At 32.7% G+C, this 17567-nt stretch overlaps 1 protein-coding gene across 3 annotated transcripts in view; it reads right to left on the bottom strand.

The window, feature by feature from the left end:
* LOC127700311 (C-Maf-inducing protein-like) overlaps positions 1–17567 on the bottom strand; it is a 104542-nt gene that overhangs the window by 18851 nt on the left and 68124 nt on the right. For all 3 annotated transcript variants that reach the window (XM_052203724.1, XM_052203725.1, XM_052203726.1), the window contains exons 5-8: positions 17196–17285; positions 8302–8409; positions 4418–4498; positions 2018–2121 (exon numbers count right to left, since the gene is read on the bottom strand). In XM_052203724.1, coding sequence (XP_052059684.1) covers positions 2018–2121; positions 4418–4498; positions 8302–8409; positions 17196–17285 — 383 coding nt within the window. The remainder of the gene's footprint in view (positions 1–2017; positions 2122–4417; positions 4499–8301; positions 8410–17195; positions 17286–17567) is intronic.

The following is a 17567-nucleotide window of genomic DNA, read 5'->3' as shown; positions in this document are numbered from 1 at the left end:
CTGGCTCTATCATCAACAGTGAGTCAATATTACAGGCTATGCATGATAAGAGAGAGTATTCCACAATCATGGATGGAAAATTATGGGTATAGATTTTACTGAAATAAATTTTAATAAAGAAATGCAATTTATTTTATTGACTCGTTTAAATGATGTGGATGTTCATATGGAAAAAACTACAAATACAGACAGTGTTTGATTTATTCTCAAAATAAAACTTTGACATAACTCAGACAATCGAATTTATAACAGATTATACTTTGTATCTAGGATATAGTGTGGACCAATTAATGGTCAAATATTCATCTCATCTACATACAAACAGTTGAATATGATATAAAAGATGACTCTAAGATGATATATACCACTAATGGACCTCTTTGTCTTCATTATAAGGTCCTATTTGGTCCATTTATACCTCTCATTTCCTCAAAATTTCAACTTTTTAGGCCAATAAACCAATAAATCAAAATTTTGGCGCAACTATCACACATTTATGACAAAAATGTGATAATAAATGAGTAATTGAAGTGCTCAAACTGAATGAACTATCCATATAAAAGTTTACTGACTCCATGGAGGTTTCAATAAGTCCTTACGTAAAACTTAAGTTTATGCCAGGCTCCAAAGAGGGACATAAAATGCTTCCCTTTTAGTGAATAATTTGTTGTTACTGCTTCTAAAATAATTTCTTTTACTTATAACTGTAAAAATCGTCATTACGGGCTATAACTCCAATAATAAGTCCTTGGAAAATTTCCTCTCAATTGTCTTAAATGTAGATCTTGTCTTGCTGATCATTTTTGCTTATTTAAGTTTCTATCTTTCTATTATAATTTTTAAGATATAAGTCAAGAATGTGAAAAATTGGTAAAATCATCATCAAAGGGCAATAACTCTAATTAGGAGTCGGCTGACGATTTCGACCATGCATACTTAATTGTAGATCTTGTCTTGCTGGTCATTTTTGCACCCAAAGGTTTCTCTCTATCTATTATAGTTTTCAAGATAAAAGGCAAAAATGAAAAAAAAAAATTGTAAAATTTGTCATTTAAGGGCAATAACGCCTATGAGAAGTCGCCTGACAGTTTTGACGTCATTGAACAATGAGTAGAACTCATTACTCTGAACATGTTTGCCCTCATCAGATTTATTCTATTTATGTCAATTTTCAAAATAATAGACAAAACTTGCATTTTACCCCTCTGTTCTATTTTTAGCCTTGTCGGCCATCTAGGTTGGCTGGTCGGGTCTTCGGACACATTTTTAAAACTATATACCCCAATGATTATTGTGGCCAAGTTTGGTTAAATTTGGTCCAGTAGTTGCAGAGGAGAAGATTTTTGAGCTACAAATGAACAGATGGACGAAAAAACACAGATGGCTGGAAAAGATGATTGCAATATAGCTCTCACTTTTGAGTGGGTATAACTATTTCAATGCATCCTGACAGTTTTTTATCTAGATCTAAAGGTTGTATTTCTGTAAATATAGACAATGCAATTTCCCATAGGAACTCCCTTTACGGCTAAAACTGTGCCACTTTTACTATGAAGTTTCGTGAAAAATTATATCCTAGAATGGAAAGTTGATATGCACTACTAATTGATTCAAAGGTCAAAACATAGGGCTGTGCAGCATATTTTCAACATTTATATGCCCCGAACTTCTAAGAGTTTAAACTTATACTTAAGTTCTGTACTACTCCTACCTTCACTTTAGGTGAACCTCAGAATTCAAAATTCCCTGCTACCACGTGTAAATATACTGGTAACATTCCCAAGTTATGTCTCTATGAGATGAAACATAGAGATCATATCTGGGAACCAGTACGTAAACAAACAAAATATCTATGTATATTATATATCTCCCCAAAAGAGGTGTGGTTTGTGAAACAGCTGTATTTACCTATAATGGGCTAACCAAATAGTTTGACCTATCTTCAGTTTGATAGTCAGATATGAAAAATAAATCTTATGAACTCCACCTTAGTTTTTATCATTAAAGAATTTCTTACCATCTTATAAAATTCTGCACCACATTGAAACCATCATTTTGACAATTCAATGCCAAAATGTATTCTTGCACAAATCCCCTCATTCTTGGAAATTTTCCAAAATCCTAATAAAACAAAGAATTTAGACAATCAAATATAAAATATCATATTCCACTCATATCTTCATTGATGTTAATTATTGATACAAATTAATAATAAAATAAGTATATTAATAGTATGTTCTAATGGTATTTTAGTCTTTCCTTTTTCTTATTTGATGTAAAACTTGTTTTCTTTCACATTCCTGATGTTTTAATTGATACTATCCAGTAACTTTAGTATAAATATATATATATATATATATAAATGTGCTAATTAGTCAAACATTCTATCTGTTAATGAGCATAATAAAAAGTCTATCACCTAGACTTAACACATAGGTTTCCAATCGTAAATGTGTCATGTAATGAGTCTAATGGGCTACAAAATATTTCTATTAGTGATTCTATGAGTACCTATATCATTTTAGTATCTGGTATTTAAACTATTTGCATTAGAAGTACTAATCAGACATGAACATGATCATACTTTTTCATGTGGAGTTTTCTAATTCAAAATCTGAATTCTCTGTTGTGGTCTATTTTCTGTTCACTCACAATGAAACTCTTGTGTGATATCATAGTATGTATGAAATGACTGTGCACTGCATATTGTTAGTATGATCTTACTGTGTACTGTTAGTATGAACTGATTCTGTACTGTTAGTATGATCTTACTGTATACTATTAGAATGAACTGATTGTGTACTGTCAGTATGAAATTACTGTGTACTGCTAGTATGAACTGCCTGTGTACTGTCAGTATGAATAATTGTGTACTGTCAGTATGAACTAATTGTGTACTGTTAGTATAAACTGATTGTACACTGTCATTATGAACTAATTGTGTACTGTCAGTATGAACTAATTGTGTACTGTCAGTATGAACTAATTATGTACTGTCAGTATGAACTAATTATGTACTGTCAGTATAAACAAATTATGTACGGTTTGTATAATTGTGTTTTGCTAGTTTGAACTGATTGGGTACTGTTAGTATGAACTGATTGTGTACTATCAGTATGAACTAATTATGGACTGTTAGTATGAACATATTGTGTAGTTAGTATGAACTAATTGTGTACTGTCAGTATGAGCGTATTGTGTACTGTCAGCATGAACTAAGTGTGTATTGTTAGTATGAACTTATTGTGTACTGTAAGTATGAACTGATTGCATACTGTTAATATGAACTTACTGTGTACTGTTAGCATGAACTGATTGTGTACTGTCAGTATGAACTAAGTGTGTACAGTTAATATGAACTAATTGTGTACTGTTAGTATGAACTGATTGCATACTGTTAGTATGAACTGACTGTGTACTGTTAGCATGAACTGATTGTGTACTGTCAGTATGAACATATTGTGTACCGTCAGTATGAACTAATTGTGTACTGTAAGAATGTTATGTACTGTTAGTATGAACTGATTATACCCTGTTTTCATGAACTGATTGTGTACTGTCAGTATGAACTAATTGTGTACTGTTATTATGAACTGATTGTACACTGTTATTATGAACTAATTGTGTACTGTCAGTATAAATTAATTGTGTACTGTCAGTATGAACTAATTACATACTGTCAGTATAAACAAATTATGTACGGTTTGTATAATTGTGTATTGCTAGTTTGAACTCATTGGGTACTGTTAGTATGAACTGATTGTGTACTATCAGTTGTGTACTGTCAGCATAAACTAAGTGTGTATTGTTAGTATGAACTTATTGCATACTGTTAGTATGAACTGATTATATACTGTTAGTATGAATGATTAGTACTGTAAGTATGAACTGATTGTGTACTGTTAGTATGAACTGATTGTGTACTGTTAGTATGAATGATTAGTACTGTAAGTATGAACTGATTGTGTACTGTTAGTATGAACTGACTGTGTACTGTTAGTATGAACTGACTGTGTACTGTTAGTATGAATATATTGTGTACCGTCAGTATGAACTAATTTTGTACTGTTAGTATGAACTGATTATATACTGTTAGTATGAATGATTAGTACTGTAAGTATGAACTGATTGTGTACTGTTAGTATGAACTGACTGTGTACTGTTAGTATGAACTGCCTGTGTACTGTTAGTATGAATATATTGTGTACCGTCAGTATGAACTAATTTTGTACTGTTAGTATGAACTGATTATATAATGTTAGTATGAACTGACTGTGTACTGTTATTATGAACTGATTGTGTACTGTCAGTATGAATTTATTGTGTACTGTAAGTATGAACTGATTGTGTACTGTTAGTATGAACTGACTGTGTATTGTTAGTATGAGCTGATAGTGAACTGTTATTATGAACTTACTGTGTTATGTTTTAGTATTCTTGTTACTACTGGTGTGAACAGTTCTATCACTATACTTGATCTAGGACTGTTTTTACAATGCTGAAATAAAAATAGCAGTCATCATTGTATTAATTTACCACTAAAAAGCATTCATATATTCTAACATTACCTGTATCTAAATTTTAACTGTAATTATCATATGAAGAAAACCTATGATTTTAGAAAATCTTCATACTAAAGCCCTACAGCATCATAGAAATGTAGTTGTAATCCTTGTCAAGGACAAAAATGTGGTAGAATGTACATCAAGTGTGCATTAAGTTTTTTAAATTCAGAAATTTATGTGATCTTTTTTATCTGTTCACTGAGAATATCTCACTCAAATTCTATTTTTCATCTTCTCCTAGAATGCACTTTCCACAGATGTAATATAAATCTGTTAGGTCATTACAAATATCTGTCATTGACTTTTCCAGTCTGAAAGACCTACTGCAGACATGTAAACATAATAACATTTGTTTGTATTATGATCTAGTGACATAAAACAGCTTTGGTAAACTGCACCATTACCATTTACACTGACACAGAATGATATATTGTTAATTCAGATATTAATCACATGTTTTTATTGATTCCAAAAATTGTGACCAAATTATATTGCATTAGTTTCTCAAATAGTGCAGTTTGCAATAAAAGATTAGATGTCACACAATTATATCTCTGACATATTTTAGTTAACTATGGAAGATTCCCATTAATAAATAAATATAGTTCCTGCAGTGACATTGTAAACAATATAAATATAGTTCCTGCAGTGACAGGTATGTAAACAATGTATATATAGTTCCTGCAGTGACATGTATATAAACAATATAAATATAGTTCCTGCAGTGACAGGTATGTAAACAATGTATATATAGTTCCTGCAGTGACATGTATGTAAACAATATAAATATAGTTCCTGCAGTGACATGTATGTAAACAATATATAAATATAGTTCCTACAGTGACATGTATGTAAACAATATAAATATAGTTCCTACAGTGACATGTATGTAAACAATATAAATATAGTTCCTACAGTGACATGTATGTAAACAATATAAATATAGTTCCTGCAGTGACATGTATGTAAACAATATAAATATAGTTCCTACAGTGACATGTATGTAAACAATATAAATATAGTTCCTGCAGTGACATGTATGTAAACAATATATAAATATAGTTCCTGTAGTGACATGTATGTAAACAATATAAATATAGTTCCTGCAGTGACATGTATGTAAACAATGTATATATAGTTCCTGCAGTGACATGTATGTAAACAATATAAATATAGTTCCTGCAGTGACATGTATGTAAACAATATATAAATATAGTTCCTGTAGTGACATGTATGTAAACAATATAAATATAGTTCCTGCAGTGACATGTATGTAAACAATATATAAATATAGTTCCTGTAGTGACATGTATGTAAACAATATATAAATATAGTTCCTGTAGTGACATGTATGTAAACAATATAAATATAGTTCCTGCAGTGACATGTATGTAAACAATATATAAATATAGTTCCTGTAGTGACATGTATGTAAACAATATATAAATATAGTTCCTGTAGTGACATGTATGTAAACAATATAAATATAGTTCCTGCAGTGACATGTATGTAAACAATATATAAATATAGTTCCTGTAGTGACATGTATGTAAACAATATAAATATAGTTCCTGCAGTGACATGTATGTAAACAATATATAAATATAGTTCCTGTAGTGACATGTATGTAAACAATATATAAATATAGTTCCTGTAGTGACATGTATGTAAACAATATAAATATAGTTCCTACAGTGACATGTATGTAAACAATATAAATATAGTTCCTACAGTGACATGTATGTAAACAATATAAATATAGTTCCTGCAGTGACATGTATGTAAACAATGTATATATAGTTCCTACAGTGACATGTATGTAAACAGTATAAATATAGTTCCTGCAGTGACATGTATGTAAACAATATAAATATATAGTTCCTGCAGTGACATGTATGTAAACAGTATAAATATAGTTCCTGCAGTGACATGTATATAAACAATGTATATATAGTTCCTGCAGTGACATGTATGTAAACAATGTATATATAGTTCCTGCAGTGATATGTATGTAAACAATGTATATATATTACAGTCATAATATTTAGACTGTTTTTTTTTTGTTACTTTGACTTGATTATACAGGATTCTCTTCACCTATTGCAGTTCATTCAAAATTCTCACACAATTGCAATTTGTTTCATCAAAGCAAACTTTTCAACTGGTCAGAGATTTTAACCAACTGCTATAGAAGAACCACAATCAAGTCATCATAGTGCAAAAGAACATTAATGTGAAGTATGTGAGTTATTGACCCAGTTTACACATCAATAACCTATAGAACTTATATTTTACAACCCAAACATTTGCAATTCTTAATAAGCATTTTTTTTGTCATTTGTGGCTTCTATTTACTATCAATTCCAAAATTGAAATCTAAAAATTTTTCTATTACAGCAAGAGAATAAAAAGTTATACAACACCTTCCTCATAAACTTCATTTTTACAATATATTATCCAAATTTGAAGCAAACAAGTAAAGTAATAACCTTTAGCTTTAGAGTTTTCATTTCATTCATGAAATTTCACAGAATTTTATTCTATTTAAATCTTCCACATTTTTCCATCAAAACTTTCCAGCACTAAGTTAAACATCACAATGATTCAACCAATAAGTTATTCTTTCATCAATGACTTCCAACTTCAATTAACAACCATTACATTGCAGCAAAAGTAAATAAACTGCTTCGCTGAGTGCAGCTGGATACGCCCACAGAGGTCCAACCCTGAACAGTTGGGGCAAAAATGGATACAATATTCAAGCTTGATACAGGTCTGAATTTGGATTGTAATTAAATATTTGACATATTACAGGTTTCTGAATAAATGTAGTCAAAGAACTTGAAATTGGTTATATGAATTGAATTTATATTCAATTAAAGATTTCTTGCTGTTGTGCAATACACTGTGCTGTTGCGCAATACTTAGTAAATCTGTTGTCAGACTATAAACAAATAAAGTTCAATTAATTCTCAATGTCATATTAGAAATTTATGAAAATCAAAAGGGAGCTTACATCAATAGATATAAACAATTCACCAAAGTTTCATGGGAATTGCTGACAGCATTTTTGAGTTATTGTCCGAAAACTGGAAATTCCCCCCTTTTTTAATGAATAAAACCCCATAACTCAGAAATGTAAAATGTAAAATTTATAAAATTCTAAAGGGAGCTTACTTAAATAGATATAAACAATTCACCATAGTTTCATAAGAACTGCTGTAAGCATTTTTGAGTTTTTGTCAGAAAACTGGAAAATCCCCCTTTTTTATGAATAAAAAACCCTGTAACTCGGAAACGTGAAATCTAAAATTTATTAAAATTCAAAGGGAGCTCATGTCAATAGATATAAACAATTCACCACAATTTCTTGAAAGTTGATGAAAGCATTCTTGAGTTATTGTCTGAAAACTGGAAAATCCCCCTTTTTTTAATGATAAAACCCCATAAGTCAGAAACGTAAAATTTTAAATTTATAAAAAACGAAAGGGAGCTCACGTCAATAGATATAAACAATTCACCAAAGTTTTATGCAAATTGGTTAAAGCGTTTTTGAGTTAGTGTCCGACATGTTGACGACGGACGGACAGACGGACGGACGGACGGACAGACGGACAACAGTATACCATAATACGTCCCGTAAACGGGCGTATAAAAAGCTTGGCTCTTTGCATTAGAGAAGAAATGTCACTATCTTTCAGCAATTATGGAAACCCAGTTAACCATTAATACTTACTTTACTGAAGAAGTCACAAATTTCCTGTGTTGGGTGGTTATTCTCCAGTAATGGTGCCAAGGCAACAATAATGTTTTCATGAGCAACTCTCGTGATGAAGTCTGCATTCTGTGAGAAAAAAACAAATATATGTTAGGTGAAAATAAATGGAGAATGTGTCTATGGGCTACAGATGCCCCAGCTTGTAAATATGCATGAGTCAACTTCAACATAAAAATGCAGGATTCACATAGTTAAGACCATTTTGTTATTATAAGCATTGTGTATAAGTTTCATAACATTTGGTTGAGGCAAACTTAAATTAAAGAACAGAAATGAAAAATTCAGCAATTTTTATGTTTATAAAGGGGCATAACTCATGAACAGTAAAAGTGACGCCACCAATTTCCACACTTGATCTGTGTTTTGTGGTAATAAGCATTGTGTATAAGTTTCATAGCATTTGGTTGAGGCAAACTAAAGTTAGAGATCGGTAACGAAAAATTCAGCAATTTTTCCCTTTGTAAAGGGGCATAACTCTAGAACGGTTAAAGTGACACCACCAAAAATTCAAACTTGATCTGTATTTTGTGGTTTTAAGCATTGTGTATAAGTTTCATAGCATTTGGTTTAGGCAAACTAAAGTTAGAGAACGGAAACGAAAAATTCAGCAATTTTTCCATTTGTAAAGGGGCATAAATCTGGAACAGTTAAAGTGACACCACCATAATTCAAACTTGATCTGTATTTTGTGGTAATAAGCATTGTGTATAAGTTTCATAGCATTTGGTTGAGGCAAACTAAAGTTAGAGAACGGAAACGAAAAATTCAGCACTTTTTCTCTCTGTAAAAAGGGAATTACTCTAGAACGGTTAAAGTGACACCACCCAAATTCAATCTTGATCTGTATTTTGTGGTAATAAGCATTGTGTATAAGTTTCATAACATTTGGTTGAGGCAAACTAAAGTTAGAAAACGGAAACGAAAAATTCAGCAATTTTTCCATTTGTAAAGGGGCATAACTCTAGAATGGCTAAAGTGACACCACCAAAATTCAAACTTGATCTGTGTTTAGTGGTAATAAGCATTGTGTTTAAGTTTTATTACATTTGGTTGAGGCAAACTAAAGTTAGAGAACAGAAACCAATTTTGGTGACGTATGCGACAGACAGGATGGACGGACAAGGGTAACACTTAAGTCTGCCTCATATCTTGACTTACATCTAGAAATTGACAATGAGGGTCGGTTGAAAACAAAACTTTACGACAAAAGAGATGATTTCAGCTTCCCAATTGTGAACTTTCCATTTCTATGTAGCAACATTCCAGCAGCGCCTGCATACAGAGTATATATCTCCCAATTGATACGATATTCCCCGGCTTGTATTTCCTATCATGATTTCCTTGATAGAGGATTGCTGCTCACAAGGAAGCTATTAAACCAAGAGTTCCAAATGGTGAAGTTGAAATCATCCCTTCGTAAATTTTACGGACGCCATCACAAGTTGGTTGACTGTTGGAATAACCGTTTGACAGATGCTATTGGATATGTTCCTTATGTCGTAACTACAATACCCTTCCCTTTTCACGAATTTGACCTACCAAATTAGACTATTTATTGGATTTGTAATAACATCAGCAACACGACGGGTGTCACATGTGGAGCAGGATCTGCTTATCCTTCCGGAGCACCTGAGATCACCCCCAGTTTTTGGTGGGGTTCGTGTTGCTTAGTCTTTAGTTTTCTATGTTGTGTCATCTGTACTATTATTTGTCTGTTTGTCTTTTTATTTTTGGCCATGGCGTTGTCAATTTGTTTTCGATCTATGAGTTTGACTGTCCCTTTGGTATCTTTCGTCCCTCTTTTAATGCACCCTTTGCCACGAGGGAGCATAAAAACCTGAAAATGAGTCCCCATTTTTTCAATAAAAAAGATGACCAGTCCTTAGAGACACAGAAGGGCAATTACCAAAGCACTGAATTTCTCACTTTAATTTACTTATAAACTCAACCATTAAATATAAATCTTCTTTCCTGGAGGTGTTATCATTTATCAGCAAAAGCTACATTCTTTGGTCATTAAACCATACTAAACAGACTACCTTACGGGAAAGACTTTTTATGGCAGTCAGCCTTGATTAAAATTCTATTATGATGGATTAAAAATATAAGCAATAAAAATATCCTTTTTCAGCTAAAACATCTGGTAAATTTCCATCACCAGTGACATAATATAATTATTTATCACAAACATGTAAAATGAATACAGTGGGTGACTTATCAGTCTATAGTTGCACACATGACCTTAAATGGATCAGAGACTGACTGTGCACATTAACTATAGGTGTTTAATATGAACCTGTCCCAAGTCAGGAGGAGCCTGTAATTTAGTGGTTGTTGTACTACTACTAAGGGGTGTTTAACAACCTTGACTACCCATGAGGGTCTCACACGGTCGGCTGGTGGTTTGTTATTTTCCTGTATATCATATTTGTTTTTCATTTACTGTTTTGTACATAAATCAGGCCATTAGTTTTCTCCTTTGTATTGTTTTACATTTGTCATGTCAAGGTCTTTTATCATGTTTAAAGCTTTCTTAGCAGTATGGGTATAGCTTATCCTTGAAGGCCATAAAGTGACCTATGGTTGCTAACTTTAAGGTCATTTGGTAATCATAAGTGAAATTAATAAGTATGTTATGGTCAATCTAATTAGAATATCATCAGTGATTTCAATATGCTTAAATGATGGAAAGTTGTATCATTGGCAATCATACCACATCTTCTTCTTACTATATTAAAGCCATGTGAAACTTCAAATTTAAAAAATAAAAATAAAATGCTTAGCCGAGCGCAGCCTGATACGACCGCAGAAGTCAAACCCTGAACAGATTGGGCAAGTTTGGACACAATATTCAAGCTTGATACTGTCTGAATTTGGATTGTGATCAAATTTTTGACATTATATAGGTTTCTGACACAAAATAAATGTGGTCAAAGATCTTTAAAATTTGAAATGGGACATTTATTTTACCTAGTATGGTCTGATATCCAAAATCTAACAACATGGTTAGAATCAGCATATAATAAAATACAAAAAAAATCTGATTTTAGTTGAAATCAAACAAAGTTTAATTTTGGACACTTCAAACCTTAATATGGACTAATTTGAAAACAGGGCCCAAATTAAAAAATCTAAATGAACAATGAGATTCAGCATATCATAGAGCCGCAATAATTCAGTTTTTGATGAAATCAAACAAAGTTAAATGTTAGACCCTTTGGAACCTTGTAGTACAATTTCAGAGAGATCCATACACTTAAACACAAGTTATAGTCTGGAAACTAGAAAAAAGCTTGTTTTTTGCCCCTTTTTTGCCCCTAATTCCTGAACATTTGGGGCAATTACCCCCAAACTCAATCCAAGCCTTCCCTTTGTGATATGGAACCTTGTGGTACAATTTCAGAGAGATCCATACACTTAAACGAAAAATTCAGCAATTTCTATGTTTATAGAGGGACATAACTCAAGAATGGTAAAAGTGTTGCCACCAAATTTCATACTTTATCTGTATTATGTAGGAATAGGCATTGTATATAAGTTTCATAACATTTGGTTGAGGCAAACTAAAGTTAGAAATGGAAACAAAAAATTTGTACTTGATCTTAGTTTTGTTGGAATGAATATTGTGTATAGGTTTCATAATGTTTGGTATAGGCAAACTTAAGTTACAGAATAGAAACTAAAAATTTAGCAATCTTTCAATTTATAAAGGGGCATGACTCAATAATGGTTAAAGTGACACTACCCAAATTCAACTTGATCTGTGTTTTATCAGTGGAAGTCAAAATTAAACATTGCATTGCATAAAGCATTGATTGTAGTTGATTCAACTATAATCATGGACAAAGGAAGATAACTCCAATTTAAATAAACTGCTTCGCTGAGCGCAGCTGGATACGCCCGCAGAGGTCCAACCCTGAACAGTTGGGGCAAAATTGGACACAATATTCAAGCTTGATACAGGTCTGAATTTGGATTGTAATTAAATATTTGACATATTATAGGTTTCTGAATAAATGTAGTCGAAGAACTTGAAATTGGTTATATGAATTGAATTTATATTCAATTAAAGATTTCTTGCTGTTGTGCAATACACTATGCTGTTGCGCATTACTTAGTAAATCTGTTGTCAGACTATAAACAAATAAAATTTATAAAATTCTAAAGGGAGCTTACATCAATAGATATAAACAATTCACCAAAGTTTCATAAGAATTGCTGAAAGCATTTTGGAGTTTTTGTCTGAAAACTGGAAAATCCCCCCTTTTTTAATGAATAAAACCCCATAACTCGGAAATGTAAAATCTAAAATTAATAAAATTCTAAAGGGAGCTTACATCAACAGATATCAACAATTCATCAAAGTTTCATTAGAACTGCTGAAAGCATTTTTGAGTTATTGTCGGAAAACTGGAAAATCCTCCTTTTTTTATGAATAAAACCCTGTAACTTGGAAACGTAAAATCTAAAATTTATAAAAATCAAATGGGAGCTCATTTCAATAGATATAAACAATTAAACAAAATTTCTTGCAAGTTGGTGAAAGCATTCTTGAGTTATTGTCAGAAAACTGGAAAATCCCCCTTTTTTAATGAATAAAACCCCATAACTCGGAAATGTAAAATCTAAAATTTATAAAATTCTAAAGGGAGCTTACATCAATAGATATCAACAATTCATCAAAGTTTCATGAGAACTGCTGAAAGCATTTTTGAGTTAATGTCTGAAAACTGGAAAATCCCTCTTTTTTTTATGAATAAAACCCCATAACTTGGAAACGTAAAATCTAAAATTTATAAAAATCAAAAGGGAAATCATGTCAATAGATATAAACAATTAACCAAAATTTCTTGCAAGTTGGTGAAAGCAATCTTGAGTTATTGTCAGAAAACTGGAAAATCCCCCTTTTTTTAATGAATAAAACCCCATAACTCGGAAACGCAAAATCTAAAATTTATAAAAAACGAAAGGGAGCTCACATCAATAGATATAAACAATTCACCAAAGTTTTATGCAAATTGGTTAAAGCGTTTTTGAGTTAATGTCCGACATGTGGACGACGGACGGACAGACGGACGGACAGACGGACGGACGGACAGACGGACAACGGTATACCATAATACGTCCCGTAAACGGGCGTATAAAAATTACTTGATATTTAGAAGAAAATAAAAATTTTGCAATTTATAACGGTTAAAGTGACACCACCAAAATTCAAACTTGATCTGTGTTTTGTGGTAATAAGCATTGTGTATAAGTTCCATAACATTTGGTTGAGGCAAACTCAAGTTAGAGAACGGAAACCAATTTTGAGACGTACGGACTGACGTACATAAGTACGTACAGGCGGACAAGGGTAAAACTTAATGGCCCCACCCCTACGGTGAGGGCATAAAAGAATGTACATATAGGACTTAGAATAGTTAATATGTATGCGTTGGTTCAATAACTTCGATAAACATTGAAATTACAAGAAACTCGTTTCATATGACTTTAACTATTGTTGTTTCAAATCGTTTAACTAAATTTCTTAACCTAAATTCCTCATTTTAAATAGAATTTATGCTCTCACCACATCAAAACTTATAAGAACTGTCAACAGGCCGAACCAAACCCTCCTCAAACAGTTAACAACCAAATGAAGAAAAGATGAGAAAAGGGAACATGTGTAACCCCCACTGTGCTGTTACATCTCTTTCCCTGGTTAAGGCGATGTAAAGCGCCTACAAACATGTTTAATACATTTTGTTATATTCTTAATGTGCATCTCCCAATTCTGCCTGTAATATAGTGGTTGTCGTTGGTTGCCATCTGTCATATTTGTTTTCATTAATTGTTTTTGACATGAATTAGGCCATTGATTTTCTTGTATGAATTGTTTCACATTTTGTAATGGTGCCTTTTGTATCTTACTATACATATGCTCATTTTGAAGGCCATACAGTGCACTATAGTTGCTTACATCCTAGTCCTTTAGACACTGCTGGAGTCTCATTGGCAATCATACCAGTCCTCAATTTTTTCCTAGCTATCCAGGTAAAGGATCTTCTCTGCAGTGTTAGAATCAGACCATAAATGACCAGAAATCATTCACAGTAATCAAATGCACTTATTTCTTGTTTGGGGAACTTAAAAATGCTGTTTTTAATCAATATTCTATTCATGAAATAAAAGATTAAATTACTTCAGAAGAAATGCTGAAGATTCCATCTTAATTTTAATACAAACTAAAACCTTCAAAATCAATCAAATTTGTATATGCATGCCATGCATTTAATATGGGGAAAGTATAAAATGCTGAAACTTAATTTTTAATATCTCAAATTGTGTCAATACAATGACTTCAGGGTTAATAATACATTCCTTGTTATTGTCAACCTAGTGTCCCCTGGATCAATATATAAACATATAGATAATCAAATGTTTTACCATTTATATAATAACCATGTTTTTCAAACTTTCGACAACATTCAATAACAAAGAAGCTACCGATTCCACATATATTTACATTTGATTCAAAACATACACCATTTTTGATAGTTTTTGGCTGTCCAGCTATACCAGTGATCAGAGGATGATGGGTAATTCTTAGATCAACAGTAATTACGTAATTTTTCCCACACTGTACATTTTGTAATCAATCAACAGAGCTATTTTCTGTATGGCATGTAATATCCAGTATTTCATAAATTAAATAAAATGCTTAATTGCATGCCAAACAATCATACTTCAAAGATCTATAACATTTTTGTAAGATATGGAGCTCTTGTTGTAAACTATCAACATTTTTTCATATTTGTAGCATATGCATGTATTGTTCCCAACAACACAAGATTTTTTTCTTTTTACAAGGAAATAATTTCACAGACAAACTTGTCCAAGTGAAAGTATAAAAGATGAATGGATGAATGGATGAATGAATGAATGTTTGATGTCCAACACTAGGCCTGTTGTGTACTAAATTAACACACTCAGCCCTTTTTTTATATACCAGCTCACAGAGCAACAGTCCATAGGAATGTATATCACTTCAAATGTACCCATTATTCTAATGATGAGGAAAGCAGTCTTTGCTTTTATTCCTCAATACTGCATGCTTAGTACAAAAGCAGCTAATACAAATTTGGAAGTCTTATTGTATTGAACAGGAAGCTAGATCAAACCAACAACCTTTCTCATACTACATGTACCACGTGATGGAAGCTAGGAGATCAAACTAACAACCTTTCGCATACGACATGTACCATGTGATGGAAGCTAGGAGATCTAACCAACAACCTTTCACATACTACATGTACCACGTGATGGAAGCTAGATCAAACCAACAACCTTTCTATTACTACATGTACCACGTGATGGAAGCTAGGAAATCAAACCAACAACCTTTCTCATACTACATGTACCATGTGATGGAAGCTAGGAGATCAAACCAACAACCTTTCTCATACTACATGTACCACGTGATGGAAGCTGGGAGATCAAACCAACAACCTTTCACATACTACATGTACCGACTGATGGAAGCTGGGAGATTAAACCAACAACCTTTTTTCATACTACATGTACCACTTGATGGAAGCTAGGAGATCAAACCAACAACCTTTTGCATACTACATGTACCATGTGATGGAAACTAGGAGATCAAACCAACAACCTTTCGCATAATACATGTACCACGTGATGGAAGCTAGGAGATCAAACCAACAACCTTTCTCATACTACATGTACCACGTGATGGAAGCTAGGAGATCAAACCAACAACCTTTCGCATACCAGTACTACATGTACCATGTGATGGAGGCTAGGAGATCAAACCAACAACCTTTCTCATACTACATGTACCACGTGATGGAAGCTAGGAGATCAAACCAACAACCTTTCTCATACTACATGTACCACGTGATGGAAGCTAGGAGATCAAACCAACAACCTTTCGCATACCTGTACTACATGTACCACGTGATGGAAGCTAGGAGATCAAACCAACAACCTTTCGCATACTACATGTACCACGTGATGGAAGCTGGGAGATCAAACCAACAACCTTTCTCTTACTACATGTACCACGTGACGGAAGCTGGGAGATCGAACCAACAACCTTTCACATACTACATGTACCACGTGATGGAAGCTCGGAGATCGAACCAACAACCTTTCACATACTACATGTACCACGTGATGGAAGCTGGGAGATTGAACCAACAACCTTTCTCTTACTACATGTACCACGTGACGGAAGCTGGGAGATCGAACCAACAACCTTTCACATACTACATGTACCACGTGATGGAAGCTCGGAGATCGAACCAACAACCTTTCACATACTACATGTACCACGTGATGGAAGCTGGGAGATTGAACCAACAACCTTTCTCATACTACATGTACCATGTGATGGAAGCTAGGAGATCAAACCAACAAACTTTCACATACTACATGTACCACGTGATGGAAGCTAGGAGATCAAACCAACAACCTTGATCATACTACATGTACCAAGTGATGGAAGCTAGATCAAACCAACAACCTTTTTCATACTACATGAAAGGTTGACATAAGTAAAAATAGAAAGTGAAAGTAAGAATAGTCATAGGTTTTAGGTAACTGAAAAGGGATTTCAAAATGAGATAATGACTTCAAGTTAACATTGTATAACTACAAGGAATAACAATAATGGAATTATAAATAACAAAGTGAGTAGGATGATTGGAAATAATTAAGTCTTTGGAACTTCCATTGTCATTGGAAAATTGGTTATTTGATTTAAAACTAATACAAAAAGGATTGATGAATAATTGTTTGTCTGATGTTTCAGGAAGAGGCTCATGTTTTCATTGAGTACATATACTGACCTGCTGTAACAGATCTGAGACCAGATCTAAAGGAAACTGGTAGATACTGGCATCCTGTATATTTGTAGTTAAAGATACATCAATCATATTCTGAAAGGAAAAATTATAATGTTATACTTCTGTCCTCCTTCCAATAAAAAAATTGAAAAATAAATGAAGAATGTGTCCCCATGGACACAGATGATGCCACCGCTTGCATACAACATTATAAAGGGACATTACTCAAGAACAACAAGCATTCTTTGAGTATTGCATGGCAATACATAGTCCCCTGCCTGTTAAAAATTCATTGTATTGGAACAAAAATTCTAACTTGATCTATAACTTGTCATGGTGTAAACTATATAACAAATATCAAGTCAATATCTTCAA

This window comes from Mytilus californianus, unplaced genomic scaffold (assembly GCF_021869535.1).
Source record: "Mytilus californianus isolate M0D057914Y unplaced genomic scaffold, xbMytCali1.0.p SCAF_5, whole genome shotgun sequence".
Taxonomy (NCBI): domain Eukaryota; kingdom Metazoa; phylum Mollusca; class Bivalvia; order Mytilida; family Mytilidae; genus Mytilus; species Mytilus californianus.
The sequence above is the reverse complement of the archived record's forward strand: the minus strand, read 5'-3'. Positions and strand labels throughout refer to the sequence as shown.